Source organism: Calypte anna, chromosome 3 (assembly GCF_003957555.1).
Source record: "Calypte anna isolate BGI_N300 chromosome 3, bCalAnn1_v1.p, whole genome shotgun sequence".
NCBI classification, from domain to species: Eukaryota; Metazoa; Chordata; class Aves; order Apodiformes; family Trochilidae; genus Calypte; species Calypte anna.
This window is the reverse complement of record NC_044246.1, coordinates 9,011,856-9,028,483: the sequence shown is the minus strand read 5'-3', so window position 1 is coordinate 9,028,483 and position 16,628 is coordinate 9,011,856. Positions and strand designations below refer to the sequence as shown.

Sequence of the window (16,628 nt, the reverse complement as noted above, 5' to 3'; positions counted from 1 at the left end):
GTATGGTAGGATATGATCCCCTTTCACACATTCCTTCTCTTACTTCTGCCCTTACACTAACCTGCAGAAGGAAAGAGTGAAATACAGGGCCTTCTGTTTGATTTAAAAACGCATAGGCAGAAAAAAAAAATTCTGGTCATAAGTAAAAGATGATGGCCAGACAAAACAAAGGAGTATTTGAAGTGCTAGATGTCTTAAAAAAGGGAAGTCTCCTGATTCGATCCAGATCACCGCAGAGTCCCAGCAGATAAACAGGATTCAACACTGCAGGTGAAGGACCACCTGGAATTCATATAATTTTGGATTTTTGATCACATCATCAAGAAATACACCTACTGATGGTAAAGCACTCTGGACTGCAAAAAGTGTAATAAATATGTGAAAAGCATAAGATTGGCAGCTTTCTTAATACTTTGCACATGGGAAAGACAACCACTATAACTTGTTTTGATCTTGATCTTGCCCACTCCCTCCATCCTTGCTTCTCATTTGCACAAACCCTGTAAGAGGGTAAAACCCTTTGTAAAAACAGAGTTTTCTTTAGATATTTGCAGCTTTGGAATCATGTTTGGAAAAAATGCAGTCAATCTGTCAAATTTGTTATGCATGAAGGTACAGGCCTCCCACATGAACTTACAGCAGCTACCTAAATGATTCTAGCAGAGAGTAACCATTTCCAATGTGTAAATGCAACACAAATCTCTCCTTTTGGAGAGGTGGGAAAATAAGCTTAAGTTTCTTGAAACATTAAATTGGTAAATGGACATATTCCATCAGATGTCAAACTTTCTCCTTTTACTGCAAGTGATTTACACAACTATATATAAAACTTGATGACCAAGCCATAGGCAGTATTTTTAAAAGGCAAGCTCAGACCTCAGTAGGGCTTTCAAGAACAGCACAATATATTTACCATAAAAGCAACTGTTCCAAGATGGTCCTAGTACCTGGATGCTTACTGCAGTATTTCAGTGACCTAGAAAGTGTCCAGACAAGTCTGTGCAACTATTCTTCCAGTCAAACTCAAAGAAAGGAAGAGGGGGAGATGCCTGTATGTGTGATGGAGTCCTTGAAGAATCTGGCTTCCATTTTAAAAATTGTGGATTCTTGACTTCCCTAAACTGAAACATGAGGGTTCTGGTGCAATAGCTCAGTTACCAGCTCCTAGATTAGACAGAGGAAGACTAAACACCTTCCATCTCTGAGAGTATTAGATTCTTACTTATATTCATATTACTGAACAAAACTAAAAATAGTATTTCACCACTTTTGACTATATTTCAATTTAGTGTCTAATATTACCCTAAACTTGAAGGACAAATGCAGTCTTGATTTTTTGCCACAGAGTACTGATTTTACATAAATTTATTTACATGAAAATCACTGTGTAAGCTTTCCATGTAGCAGGAACTCTTAATGAGAGCATCTTCTGTCTTAGGACAGCCATGGTTTTGTCCACCTTTACCTAAAACAATCAATTTGGAAGCAGTAGCCTTCAAGAGATTTCATAGAACATGAAATTCCCAAGTACACATCAGGGTTAACTTAGAGAGAGCTTCCAAGGTTGTCCTAGAAAACACTCACAAGAAATGATCAGCCATATAGACCCGATGCTGATGAAATACAGTCTTCTCCATGATGGGCCACATAGAACACAGTAACAAAATGAAAGGACAATATATCCAAGATATATTCTCTTACTAGAGTTGCCACATAAATTCTAAAACTTAAGCAGAGTAGATTAGGTTGGGGTTTTTTGGGTTTGTTTGCTTTTTTTCCCTGACGGACTCTCAATATATACAATACTGTATATTGCACAGAACTCCATTTTTCAAGTCAGAAAGGTGAACTGTCAAGAAGACCTTGCTGGGATTTGGATCTTTTGTTCCAGAAAGTCTGGGATTTCACAGTAATAAATAATAATTGGGTAACCATCGATCCAATTTAGAACAACAAACTTAATGAAGATGCTGTATTCAGCTTTAAAATATATTTTTCCAGTCAACAGAAGTCCAAAGAGTAAAGGAGGGTGTAGATGATTGCTGCCCCATGGTGATCATTATACGTTCTTCCAATTTCAGAGAGAGTCACATACAGAAATGATGGTTTTAATTTCCAAATTGCTTTATCTTACACAATTATGTACACCTTATAGAATGAGAAAATAACTATAGCTTGGTCAGATATCTCAACAGGGCACTGTCACAAATAACTGCCTGCTACAATTAACCTTTTTAGCCATGAAAGCCAAAGAATTCCAGTTCCTTGTGCTATATTGCAATTCAGTGCTTTTGACTTTTCTTACTTACTACTAATTTCTCTGAACCTAGCTATGTCAAGAGGTCAACAAATACACTGTTCAGAATACACCATGACAGTATGAGTGACCCTGTGTTATATATTCTTTTTTTTCCTCTTTTGATCATCTCTTTATTTGACTGTATTTCAGTAAATTATCCATGTAGTTTTTATTTTGACAGCTCTCTTTACAGCAGTAAAACAAAATGTGTGCATTGCAAATGGCAAAGATTCAAATTTCAGCTATGTTTATCCAAAATAGCACTGAACTGCTTCTGTACTTATGCTATACTGCCTACAGCCTTACGGAAGGGGAGACAGATGGGATGAATTTAGCAGGGAAACAGCTGTGGCTTGAAGAAGAGACAAGCAAAAGTTTTGCTATCAGGCTTCATTATGTATCAAGGTACCAGTAAAATGTGTATCCGTAAGGCAGCCAAAAAAGTGTTTTTCATTTGACTAGTGATAATTACCTTTTCTCAACAGCTGACAATGTTCTAAGCAGCATTAAATAGGTATAATAATTAAGCAATAAGATAAGACAGGCAGTGCCTTGCTGGGGATTATTGCTCGCCTCAGGTTTGTTGGGAGGCATGAGGCTGAAGGGTGAGTGACTTCAGCCACCCAAGAAATGTAATATTCCCCCAGAAATGCACTGCCTGCAGTGTCTTTTTGCTATTAAAAATGGAAATTTAAAAAGGACAAAATGTTAGACACGTTTCCTGTGGATTTTATTGATGTGGGTTAACATCACAGAAAGTAAATGAAGAAATTCCATTTCTGCCCAGCCTATGAAAGCCCTTTCCCATGTGCATTTTATTCATAAAACTGATTTGTGAAGCACAAGTGTTTGCATCATCTAACATGTGTGATAAGGCAAAGCAAATTACAACAGCCTTCATGACAGTAAAAGTGCTTTGAAGTCACATGCTTCCAAATATTCATTCTTTGTAATTGTCTGTGCTTGGTGTCACTTTACAACCAAACTTTTTCTAGTTCTAAAACTGTGTAAATAATGTATATGCATATACATATACACACACATATTTATATATGTATATAAAAGGTCAGCCTGTCAAGTGATTGAAGCAGAGGGAAAAACACAAACAAAAACCCACCCAAACCCCTAAAAGTTGTTTATCACTACACGTAAATCAAATAGCTAAAACTAAAGCTAAATCCTCGGTAGTATGGGAAGTACTACTGTAGAATTCAAAGGAATTGTACCACTTTACATAAGCAGAGAAAAGATACTATCATTTCAGCCATGCCACTGAGACAACCTTTCAAAACTGGAAGAATTTAGGAACCTTGACCTGAAAAAAAATCAGCATTCTAAGGACTGCTCAGGACCAAGTCCTGAGATATATTGTCTGGGACAAGGATGTATTTCCATATGTATAACTCAAGGTCAAATCTGGCTTTCTGAGACTAAAAAAGACTTAAAAAAAGTAAATATAAAAATTTTATTCCCCCTTTCTTTCATGCACATATGAATTTACCACTCACAGGAAACAGAATAATTTATTACCCCTTTCAATTTCTTTCATATTTTCCATTGTCACTACTTTATTTCAGAACCAAAGTGAGAAGTCCTCAGCACACATAATGCTGTCTTGAGTACCCTGGAAATGCATATGCTAAGTAGGTCTTGTCAGACTTTCCTTATAGCTACTTTCACAATCTGTATTTCACTACAATTTCTGCGGTATAACACATTTCAGATGGCATTTCCAGAAAACAGCACAGTGCCCATTATCATTAGACTACTAGTTAGTACTACCATAAGGTACAATAAGCACAACTACCTTCTAGTATTTAGTTTTGCTGGATGGCAACAGAAACTGATAATGAATATTACTGGAATGATAGTCTGGAAAAGAATGATAGTTTAAGAAAGACAAGAAACATATAAAAGAAGATTATATCTGTGTTTTAGAAAACCAGTGGAAAAAATAAGTCTTCACCTTTATGTGGAACGTTAGTTATAGATTTACTGGCACAAGATGCATCAAGGCTAAACATTCAAACATTTAAAAGCAGGTTAGATTTACGTATGGAAAATGAGAGCGTCCACAGCTATATCAACTTCTACAGAAGCAGGACTGGACCCTGCAGAAGAAGTCAAAACCTTGGTGTTATCATGAAAAAGCAGCCTCCTAAAAACCTCGTAAAAATACATTCATTATATTAAAATCACAAATTATTAGTTTAGGGTCTCCTCTTAATTATCTTGGAAACAGGAAGATACATATATTCTACTATGGAGCTTCATGACACAGCTGCAAAGCTTCTTACATGTTGTTCATCTGTCATCTTCACTTCCCCACTATATGGGAATGGGGGTTTTTAAATAACCTTAGTCTGAAAAGCTCAGTTATACTTGGAGATCAAAAGCAGAAGGAAATCTGGTACTGCTTGAAGTAGTTTGACAAATAGGTTAATATATTCTATTGAGAGCTCCTTTAAGACCCAATAGAAAGATCCCAGTTACTGTTAAATATCCCAGCTAGCTATTTGCTGCTGAACAACTGCATAGCATTAGTTTCAAAGTGACTGTTTGAAAACCTCTTATGTTCTGACTATCATAAGGATATCACAGTACAGAAAAATCAATTTTAAAAATGCAGATGCAACTCCAAGAAATAAATAAAGCAAGGTTGGTGTAACAGGAAAGGATTTAAACAATTTAATTTTTCACATGGTCTCAAACAATCAAAACTTACTCAGTATGTTTCACTTCTAGCTGAAACATGGGGAGGGCTGCCCTCCAGAGCTTACACTATATTGGAAATGCTACTATTCTGAGTGCCTTTATTTTGTAGCTCTGTAAAACTTTTAGCAGATAACTTAAATGACTGTCAGATGCTACTTTGTGCTATTTCTTGCCATTAAACAACTACATTTTTATGAACTCATCATCAAATGAGAATTTTGATCCAGCCTGCTCACTTTGTATTTCACCTTGCTGGGGAATGGGGTGAGGAAGCCTGGTCCCTGACCAGAGAGACCAGAGACCAGAGTTTCTGCTGCCAGGCACCGAAGGCAAAGTGTTTCAAAGGAGAAGATACAGTAATGGTTAAAGGGTAACTGGTGGATTAACACAAGAAGGATCATGTATCACCACCAGAAGCAACACCCAACTGAAATTAAATTAGTTGCAGATTTGTAGCAAACATAGGAGATTAAAATGAGGTTTCACTGGAAAACCATGGGTACACTTCTCTTCAACAATGCACATAATTTTCAGCATCACTGTGATGATCTACATGAGGTCAAACATTTCTAGATCTCACCGTATCAAAGAGAGTCGGGAATGAGCTGTCAGACATCATCTTTTATACACCTTCATTTTAGAGGAGAAAAATCGAGAATTCTTTGTTAATGCTAAATTAACATTTAAATTTGAAAACCAACAATTGTGCTGACAACAGAAAGTAACAAGAACAGCCTGGAACCTTATGTTGTGCTGTTTTATGTCACACATATTTCAGGGCTTTGTGCATTCCCAGTAGATGAGAACACAAGCTTATACTATTAGTGAGTTGAAGGCTTTGACTCCCAGAAGTTGATGGCATGAATAAAAACTACCCCTGTGTCTGTTTTGGAGAAGATCGAGTACATCAAAGCAGAAGAACAGAAGATATTGTCAGGAGTGGGCAATTACCAGATGTTTAGCAGAGGGGGTGCTAGTCAGAGTGCTGATAGCTGTTCAACACAGAAACAAGCAAGCAAACCTGGCTATTTTTCTACCTAGCTTTTCTCTGAGGCATCAACTGCCCCCCACGTATCCCTTTCCCAGATTTCTAAAACACAAACTGTGGTGGCCAGCTGCTTTAATGTGCAAAGTGAACACAGACACTGTTGTTCTCCCCTCTACACCTTCTTCCCCACACTGACTACAATGCTAAGGAATCAGACCAGATGCAACATTAAGTAATTCTTAAAGAAGCTAATTCAAATAGCTATCAGCCCATTAACATTACCTTAAATTCATAAAAAACCTACAACAAATTTTGAAGTAAAAAGAACATATAAGGACATGAAGGTAAATGGAAAACAATAGAAACAGAAACATGAGTTTGACCAAGCAGATTCTGTCATGTAAATCCCAAATCCTTTGACAGCTGTTTTTTTGATAAAGGAAATGCAATAAATCTCACATACATAACATTCAGCAAGACATAAATATCATGCCCCATCAGCCATAGTTAACTAAGCTGTTGTTGTTAACTGACTCAAGTAAAAAGCACAGCCAACAGGAACAATTGAAGTTGAGGAAGAAATATACATGAATTTCTTCAAGTTTAAACAGATTTTTGCATATTTTGAATTATGACTCAGCACAAAAAGTGGGAGTGGGCTGATAAATTTATGAGATGTCATCAGCTTAGTGAAGGTCTGGGATACTGTACAGAAAGAAACAGATGACTCAGAAGACTGCAACAGCACAAACAGGATAAAATTTTGTATTACAAAGTCTTACATGAGAAACTTTCTCAGTTCATATCAAAAGTCTCTGCTAACAACTTGAATTTACTTGGGAAGAAGAGGTCCTGGCTGCACTTCTTGGATAGAGAAGGATTATCAGCTGCCAATATTATTCAGCTGTCAAAAAAGGCAAACGTGATTGTAGGATCCATCAGTCAAGGAATTTCCAGTAAATACATTAATTCCACCATCTGAGATATTCAAATGCCCTCATCCAACACCCTGTAGGTAGTTCTGATTGCCCATATTCAAAAAAGATCAACAATCAGTAAAGTGATGATGGTGGAGAGCTTATTGCAAAAAGAACAAAAGAGGAAGACTTCACTTATAATCAGAAGTAGGCTGAATAGATACAACCATTGTCTATAATTATCTGCATTATCAGTGCAGAGAAAATAAAAGCAGAACAAAGGACATACAAGCTGAACACATATATTCAGACCAAAAATAAGAAAGACTCCAATCAGAAGACCAATTGTCCTGGAAACAGTTGTCCAAGTTTGGGAAGCAAGGGCTAATAACTTTTACAAAGGAGCACCATTCATTCTCAAAGGAATTTATATATTAAAACTACAAAGGTATGTGTGTTTTATATACATAGTGGTAGCTGCAGCAGAGGAATACAACACTCTGACCCAGAATACATCTTACAAACCTTATTAAATTCCCTAAACATCTGTCTGAAAAGTCAGTCCCTTCCCTCTGATTGTGATTTGTTTCTCCAGAAAGCTAATGACTGATTTGAATGCTATTTTGCAGCATTGTCTGAAGACCCTCTTGGTTTACATTTTCAGTTTTTTTACCAGCTGTTTTTTCTTTACATGTGTACTGTTCAAATAATTATATATTTATGAGAAAAAAAATTATCTTTAAAAACAGTATTTGGGACCTCATATAGTCTTCCATAAATGATTGCCTATTTTTTACATATAAAAGCATAAATAACAAGCATTTATATACCCACTATATCTAGACACCTATTTAAAGTGGGTAGGGGAAATGGACAAACATATCCACTATATATATATACACACATATATATATATGTATGTATGTATCTATAAGCAAATAGTGAATAGGAGAGAAAGAGGGAGGGAGAGATTTTGAACATCCAGTTTCTGTTCCAGACCATGTGAGCTGTATACATCTATACACATCACCTGTTGATTATTTCCTGATAGTACATCTCTGGATTATGCATTTCTTAACCTCAAATGTGACTGCATTAAGTAGACTCATTTAATTAAAACCCAAGTAATAGTGATAACCCCAACTTCTGGAAAGAGCTGAGTTTTATCTGGATGCACAGCAATGCTGGACATAGGAACAACAAAGCTCTTTCCAAGCTTCCTGCAGGAAAGGCTATTCAACCAAGTCTGTCTCCAATTGTTACAGCAATCCCTTTATACCAAAACTGGACCAAAGATATGTGGGTGTGAATAATCATGCTCAGGAAAAAGGGGAGGACACTGCTCTTTAAACATTGAGGCAACTTTGATATCAAAGATGTTACGGACACAACATATGTTAATCTCCATTTTCAGTATATGAATTAATGTATTTTAAACAAAAAAATTACAATAAAACGCATTTTGTTTTGGTCTAGTAAAAAGACAGTAAAAATTGTCTTGCTGTTGCTTGAAAAAATACTAGCCTGTCAGTAAAATCAGGAAGGAAACATTTTCAACAGAGAACAAACTGGAAAAAAAAGGTCTTTTAGACAATGATCAAAACGAAGTTGTTCCATCCATCACTATTTCTTGAAAACATAAATAAAACATAAAAGAGTGTTAGGCAGAAAATATAAAACTTTAAAATGCAACTTGATTGCTCCAGTTACCAAGAAATAACTTTAATCAATTGTTCTACTGCAGATTTCCCAAAGAATTTTTAAAAAAACCTATTCAGAAGTGTAATAGTGACAGGAAACCAGCTATTGTTATTTTACATATGTCACCTGAAACTGCTGGTATGTTCTCAATATTCATGTCTCAGTTCTCATACATAATGTTCTCTCATGCATGCATGTACTCTCATACACCACCACTTAATAATAACAACAGAAAATATTTTTAATGCTGGGATAAGCCTTTGAAAATTATTGTCCAACTGAACATCCCAGTTTCTCTCTAACACCTTGACCAGTCCATTTAAGAATCCATTATAGCTACTCTTTCAGATAAGCTTATCCATAATAATCATACATTTCCCTATAGGTAGAAAACAAATATAATTTGTCCCATGTGCTATACAGACATTTCTGCACAGTTGCTGCACTACAGTCGGATGTCTGAAGGGGAAGACACCCCAGGTATTGGCTGCAGATACATCTCAGCAACATGGCACGGAGTTGCGATTTGACACATAAAGTCTTTATAAATCCGATGTCTATGAAGTCAAACAAATCTCCTGCTTATTTATAGTAACAGGCAAGAGCAGATCCTTGCCGTCTTGTTACACAGATGGTTGTAACATTTTTATAGTTAACTTACAACGACTGATGCCTGAGGAATAGACACACATCTGCCCCCAACTGCCAGTCCTGTAGGCTCTTCTTTTTAACTTCAGCTACCAAAAATACAGTTGAAATACATGTAACACCATCACCCCTAAAAAGCTCCCACAATGAAAAGCCTCAAACAACTTTGCATTAACAGTAGCATTAACAAACTGTAAATGTTATACAGACTGGACACACAGCAAAATTAACAGTAATATCAACTTATCACCAAAACTGAAGTTTTAGAGAAAATTCATAGCCTGGGATCCCATACAGGGAGCTTAGTTTGGAAAAAAAAATAAATCATTAGAACCTTCTAAACTAGTGTTTTATTAAAAAGATTTCAAAAGAGCCTTGTACTTCATACAAACTACTGTCCATATGCTCTTTTTTAGCTTCTTGATAAAAAGTGAAGGCATGGTTATCTCATCATGAAAAAAGGAAAGCAGTTGCCTAGGCTTTTGTTCTCCTACTTGACACTACTTTGTATTTGCAGTATTTCCACACAACATCTGGGTCTTTAACAGGAAATGTACAGAGAAAATGCTAGCTGCATGAAATTAAATTCTTCCCATTTTAGGCACTGGCTGTCCACATAAGAAATTATATAAATAGATGAGTTACAATCAAATGTTCGCTTTATAATAAGAAGAACAGATGCAGAAAAGCAAAGCTGTAATTGAAGCTTGGATCTACACGAGTTGTCAGTGAAAGCTTAAACAGCTTGATGAGATCCTGACCTGTGGCAGCTTGGGCAAATATTACTTATTCATAAACATGTTCTATCAATAACAGGTCTAGGTAGATTCTTGCCTTTTTTTTCTTGCTCCCCGAATCAGAATAGAGCTTCTGAGAAAGTTGATCTGCATTTCCAGAACTGTCCAGCTCCAGAGGTAAAAATGCATGCCTTTGAAATCAGTTTGCAAACAGATAAATGAGAGAGTAAGCCAAAATTATGTGTTCATTTACCTAATTAATTTGGATTTGGATTTCCCTTCCTCTGGAGTCTATATATTTTCTGCAAAGTGGAGTGCAGAAGAAAAAAAAAAGGTAGTTTATCCTTTTATTTTTGCTACAAATTAATCTTATGCTTGGCTAGTTTTCTGTCTTTACAGCTGCCTTATAAGAAATACTGTATTTCATACTACTTGCTGATTTCTACTATGAACACATATGCACAGAAGGGGAATTTGAAGAATTTAATAAATACAATTTGCTGAGGTTGAAAAATTTATACCCATGTGCTCTTTGCCATGTAACAAGCAGAAATTTATTTCTCCAAGATTCAGACCCATAAAGTGATAGTGGCTGACCCTCTTGCTTCCAGTGACACATCAGTGATCTTATGCTAGATTAATTAATACTTTTGAGGTAATGTACTAAGCTAAACAAATCACTGTCTGTAAGATGAAAAGCACATAGTTGCAAAAAAATATCAAAGAACAACCTAATGTAAAAAAAAAAACCAACATATATGTATCTAAATCAAAGATCCACAGGTTTACTAGATTAACAACATTAAATGAACATCTCTTCATGACTTGAAGAGACATGACTTGAAACGTGACTCTTCACTGCAATCTTAATGTGTCCCCCTAGTCCTGCAAACCATGCATGTTTCCATTCAATTTGCCCCAATAACGTTTCAACTGTATCATTTGGATCTACCTCTTTTAATGCCATATATATTTCACTGAGCACAAACAACTGAAAGGGATGGATATCTGCATTAAATTGAGAAGGCTGAGTAAAAATAATCTGTAATTACTGCAATAAAATACTCTCTAAAACTTGCTTATCATTTTGGTCTATATTCATTTGCAATAAATATTCAAAGAGAGAGATAGGAATGTCAGAGAAAGTGCTATCTTGTTTATCTTCAGTAATGCATTTACCACAAGTAATGCAATTACCAAAACATTGTTGCTTCAAAAGAAATTCCAATTGATCAAATAGATCTTGCTCCTTCTACTAAAAAAGTTAAATCAGGGTCTGTCACAGTCTCCTAGAACACAGGTAGTGACAAAGATTTCTTAAACAAATAGCACAGTTCTCTATTACTAAATGTAACTTTCAGGTCCCAAATTAAGTCAATAACATTAAATTTTTTTAAAAAAAATTTAATTTAAATTTTAAATTTTTAAAAACATATAAAATAGAAATTTTCCAAAGAGAAACTGGATAACAACTGTTGGAAAATTAGTCCCTTTGCTGGAGTGTGCCACAAAAAGACCCGTGCCATTTGTAGTTTCATGGAAAGGGGAAACCTACTGTGTTAAGAAGCAATCATCCTTATTATTTTGCTGTGATTATTAACACTTAAGTGTTGGATAAAAGTCTCAAGTAAAACACATTGTTATTTGCTCCTATCCCTTTAAAAAATTGTCAGATCTATATTTTCAAAATCTGAAGAGAAAAATAACTGGGTTTATTTTATGCAAGTCCTTAAGCATAAATACAAGGAATGAGGAGATCTATTTGTTGTAGAAGTTATACTTTCTGTGTTCCTTCACCTAGATTTGAATACTTACAACCAATTTATAGCATTTGGGAACAAATACTAAAAAGCTATTATAGTTTTCACATTGAAATTAAACCTGGATTACACTGTATTTTTAAAGGAGCTTATTAGTCTTGTCACTTATTACCTAAATCTTAAATTAACTTAGCTCAAGATGATAATTAAAATATTTTAAGAGTTCCCTCATAAAATCCCAGTAAAGTATACTTTTCATGATTCAAATACCTGATACACTCTGCTATATTTACATATTCTGAAATATTAAATAAGGCAAATGCTATCACTGTCATTTTTTCCATCTTTGTTGTCTGCAAAACAGCAGCAGAATGTAAGGCACTGCCTGCAGCAGGATCACTCTGCTTTCAAACTGCTTTTTTGTTCTGGATTAATGCTTTCAAATCTTTTCTAGTGTATAATCACTGCTGCTGCAGCAGAGAATGAGCAACACATTCCAGTAGATCTATTTGGTCCTGACAGAGGAAAGGTTGAACAAAATAAACTTGCAAAGCAGTCTTAAATGCACACTAGTAATTCTACAGGACAACAGCTAAGGGAGAAAAAAATAATTAGTTTTTTTCCCCTCTGAACATAACCCTGAGTTCTCAGTGGATGTCCCCCATATGCTAAGAATCCACCACAAGTAAAGAAACCAAACAGGGAAGTGAAAGGAATGGAAAGATTATGTGGTCACATAGATTAGGGATGCAGTCATAGTATTTTGAATTTCTTTGTTCTCTGAGTTAAAAAAGAGGATGACAATTCTGGTTTACAGAAGACCAGGATGAAGGACAGAGAGAAATCTGAAAAGGAAGAGGAAAGTAGGGGGTCAGGAAGACTATAAAGAATGCATGTAGAGAAACAAGCTGATATGGACAGAGAACGGAGAGATGGCAGCAAAAAATAAAATAAAATCAATACTTGGAAAAAAATGAGCACACAAGACCACTGACTGCTTCAACACATGTGAGATCTGTTCTGATTAGGTAGCCAGTGGTCAAAAAAAGCAAAGAGAAATTTGCCCAGCCAGGACCATGTACTCCAAATGAAGTTAACCTATGTTTTCCCTTTCACTACTGACAACAGGCAGCCTGGCTATGGGGTTTGCAGAGCTGCTTCTCGGGCCCCTCTCTACTTTATCCCCTGCTTCCCCGACTGTACCTAAGGTCTTTCCAGTGCCTGTTACACTGAATTATGGAGTGGTAAATGGAACAAGACCACAGATGAACTTTTAAGTACCAAAAAGAAAAGTCTTGCTGTAGCTGCTCCCAACTTTTCTGGAGGGTCTCTCTGCTTCTCTGAAAAAGCTAGTGGTGCCTGCAAGCTGTTAATAGTTCTCTGGTTACTAGGATCTTCAGCAAGATTTGTCTGTTTATATAATTTTATACAAGATGAATATTACTGAGAAAGGTAAGGTGGTAAAACCAAAAGCCACACCTATTACATAGCATAATAGAACCCACATCTGTACTCCACATTCCTATCACTGAATTACCGCCTCATTCCTTCCCCTCCTGTCTCCCCCAAACCCCCCCCCCCCTTTCTTTTTTTTTTTAATATGGTAAAACAATTCATCCAAGTTAGAGCAGAGAACAGCCGAAGCAGCCCACACACATATGTACTAGGCTTGAATTCTTTGGAAGACTATGTTGTTCAAGCTTTCCTTTTATTTATCCAAAATGGCACAAGCAAAAGATGTTATAAAAAAAACTTGACAGAATGCTTGGAGGGGGTGGGGGGGAACTAGGTACAGGGGGGACAAGGCGGTCATTTTCATTAGTATCCTATTTTCAAACAACCTAGTGTCATTTTTATGTTTACACAACACAACAGTAGAGCATTCCACATACTGACAGATTAACAGGACCTCCTACCTTGCCTTCATCCTCTCATGCATTCTCCCATGCTGGATACACTGTTGGGCCAATTCATCATTCCGTTTCTGCATCTTCTCCAATCTGCCATGAAGATACTCTTTTTCCTGACTAAGCTGGTTGACTTCAGATCTACAGAAGTAAAACACAGTGATGATGGATGTTGTCAGATTGCATCCTGCAGCGTGCCATCAATATGTGGCTTCAGCATTTATAAAATTTCATACATGTATATGTAATGCATAAACAAGCTATTACTAGAACTTACAGAAACAAACCATTTTCAAATCATCTTAAAACAAAAAAAACATGATGCTGAAGGGTGTCTGGTAAATATGCCAATGGCAAACACTCAGTCATAGGTTGGTTATGCTAATTTCAGCCTCATTTAAAAAGGCATGTCATTTGGTGTTATGTGTTAATGTTACAGAAATCAATAAATGTAAATTCACATTTGTTAAGCAAGAATTTGGCCAGCATTTTGAAACACATTTCAAGTTCTTTATTAGTAAAAGCTAACATTAATTTAAAATATGGCTACTAAAAACTTGTTGAACATTGACTGCACCGTACAGGTTGAACTCCCAATAGCGCTACCGTTTGAGAAACTTTAACCTAATAGGCTCAAAATACCATTACACAGATTAAAAAAAACCCACAACACATAAAGAGGAAAATTAATAAAACCTTTAAGAAACAAGGGACAAATCATAAAGGCACAACCTAATCTACATAAAACTCTGCACAGCCTTTAAGAGAATGAGTAACTTCTAGCAATTCTTATTCTTCACGGGTAAGCAGAGACACCAGATCCATGAATGACCTGGGACTGCTACTTGCTACATCTCTAACCATCAGCCCATGGAGAAACAGGCATGAGCTGTTTCTTAATATCAGGAAAAACTCTCAGATTAAATTGTGATAAAATATACATTATGCACTTGTACAGTTTAACTCTTTGGAAAAGGTTAATGAGAATATGTCAGAATCTGCTATACCATCAGAAAGTAAGACTCAAAAGCAAGCAAATTTGTTATATGGCATCTGCCACTCCAGATCTTGAGGTTAAAATGCTTCAGAGATATCTTTAAATCATAAACTTAAATATGCTGCAGTTACAGTGGAAAGATACTTTACCTTCCTGGCTGCTACAGAATGCAACAGCAACTGACATTCTGAAAAATACAACAAAGTGCAGGGGGGGAAGGAATACTCCTCCTTGAAAAACATGTTGTTACCCTGACAAGTCAAATCTAGAAATGACAACATAATCTTTACATGTTTAAATAGAGAACAATACATGATATCATCTGTGAATCTAAAAGAACCCAGTAAGGGAAACTTTGGAAAAAGACTGTGTAATTGAATTCAGATAGGGAGCTACAGCTCCATTAAGGAACATGACTGACAAATACATCAGAACTCTGCTGATGTATTTGTACATAAAACTTAAATACATGAGAGTTTCCTGGATGGGTATGTAACAGTGGGCAGAATGTAACAGGAAGGTAACTGAAGCTGAATTTTTACACTGACTTTTTACAGAAATACCAGTAACTTAAATGTCAGCATTAACAAGGCATTGTCACTTGGGCCAACTGCTATCACATGGTATGAATACATCTGTACTTGACACTGATACTGTAAGAAAGACAATCAGTGGATAAAAGCAAAGGTCACTGCTGAGCAGCTCGAGAGACCTCAACTCCCAAAGCCCAATCCAGTGGTAACTCGACTGCCTTCTTTTTTGCCAGCAAAATGCAACAGCATTTGCCATGTGGGAATATTGTAAATGATTGTGTTTGTAGGGTTTCTCAACTGGGCAATCCTCCTTCTTTTTCTGTATTTATATGGAGCTGTCTCACTCACAGAAACAGCAGAAGCAACTTCCAAGGTGGTAAAATACTCAAAACTTTAAAGGGACAGTCTTACCTCCAACACATTTGAAGGTGCCCAAAATCTTTCTGGAAAGATCAAGGGATTCAAATCAATCAAAAATCAAAATGCTACTAAAACTTACAAGTAATGAAATAAAGATAAAATTAATTCCAGTCAAAATATTATTTACACAATGCCCTTTTCAAGTACACATCTTAGAGTCTGACCACATGAATTCAAGTATTTCATTACATGCAACTTTGGAGGCCAGCACATATATAAGGCAGAATGACTAGTAAGGTCAAGGTTAAAAGGTTGATACATCAGTGTTAAAGAGAGAGCACTGATTCCAATATGAGAGTGCTCACCAAGAGTCTTCATTATCACCTGACAAAGTGCACCTGTAATTACACTTCTGCAGACTTGGGCTGGCCCCACAAGTCATACAGTCATGTTAATGCATCTGTGTGTCCTGCTGAGACCTGACAGATTCTAAAGACCTGTATGAAATCAGTATTAGTTCAAAACTGCACAGAGCAAAGCTACAGCACAGGAGAATGTAAAGTGTGTGTTTATAAGTAGGTGGGTAACAGATTTTGCCAAATCTCATTTATTTGTCACTATATTACAAATATTTAATAATGAATGGTTGGAGGACAGGGACAACAAAACAACAAAAAACCCCAAACCTCTATATTTCTAGGTCCATTCAATTACCAAGAAAGCCTCAATTCCTATTTAGAACCAGATTCATCTACCATGCTTGCTGGAAAAGCCTTGGAAAAAACCCCACCAGTTCCTCCAAAAAATTAAAATACTGGAGGCAAACAACCAACAAATGTTAAATAGTCACAATTCAAAGTCAGTCTAAGGGTATTTTTAGGACAAGTTGATTTTTGAACACTGAGGTGGCAATGCTACCTTTACTCCCCAACTACCTTTTTTGCACTGAATGGCTTTTTAAGCATTGCCTTTTCTTTCTCCAAGTAAACCAACTGTTTACTTGTACAGCAATTAAAGACACGCTTTGAAATACTTTCTGCTGACACAGTCCTGTTGCATATACTTC

At 36.2% G+C, this 16,628-nt stretch overlaps 1 protein-coding gene across 1 annotated transcript in view; it reads right to left on the bottom strand.

The window, feature by feature from the left end:
- Positions 1–16,628, bottom strand: part of SDCCAG8 (serologically defined colon cancer antigen 8) — a 103,305-nt gene that overhangs the window by 28,846 nt on the left and 57,831 nt on the right. The window contains exon 16 of the mRNA XM_030447220.1: positions 13,682–13,813. Within this exon, the coding sequence (XP_030303080.1) occupies positions 13,682–13,813 (132 nt within the window). The remainder of the gene's footprint in view (positions 1–13,681; positions 13,814–16,628) is intronic.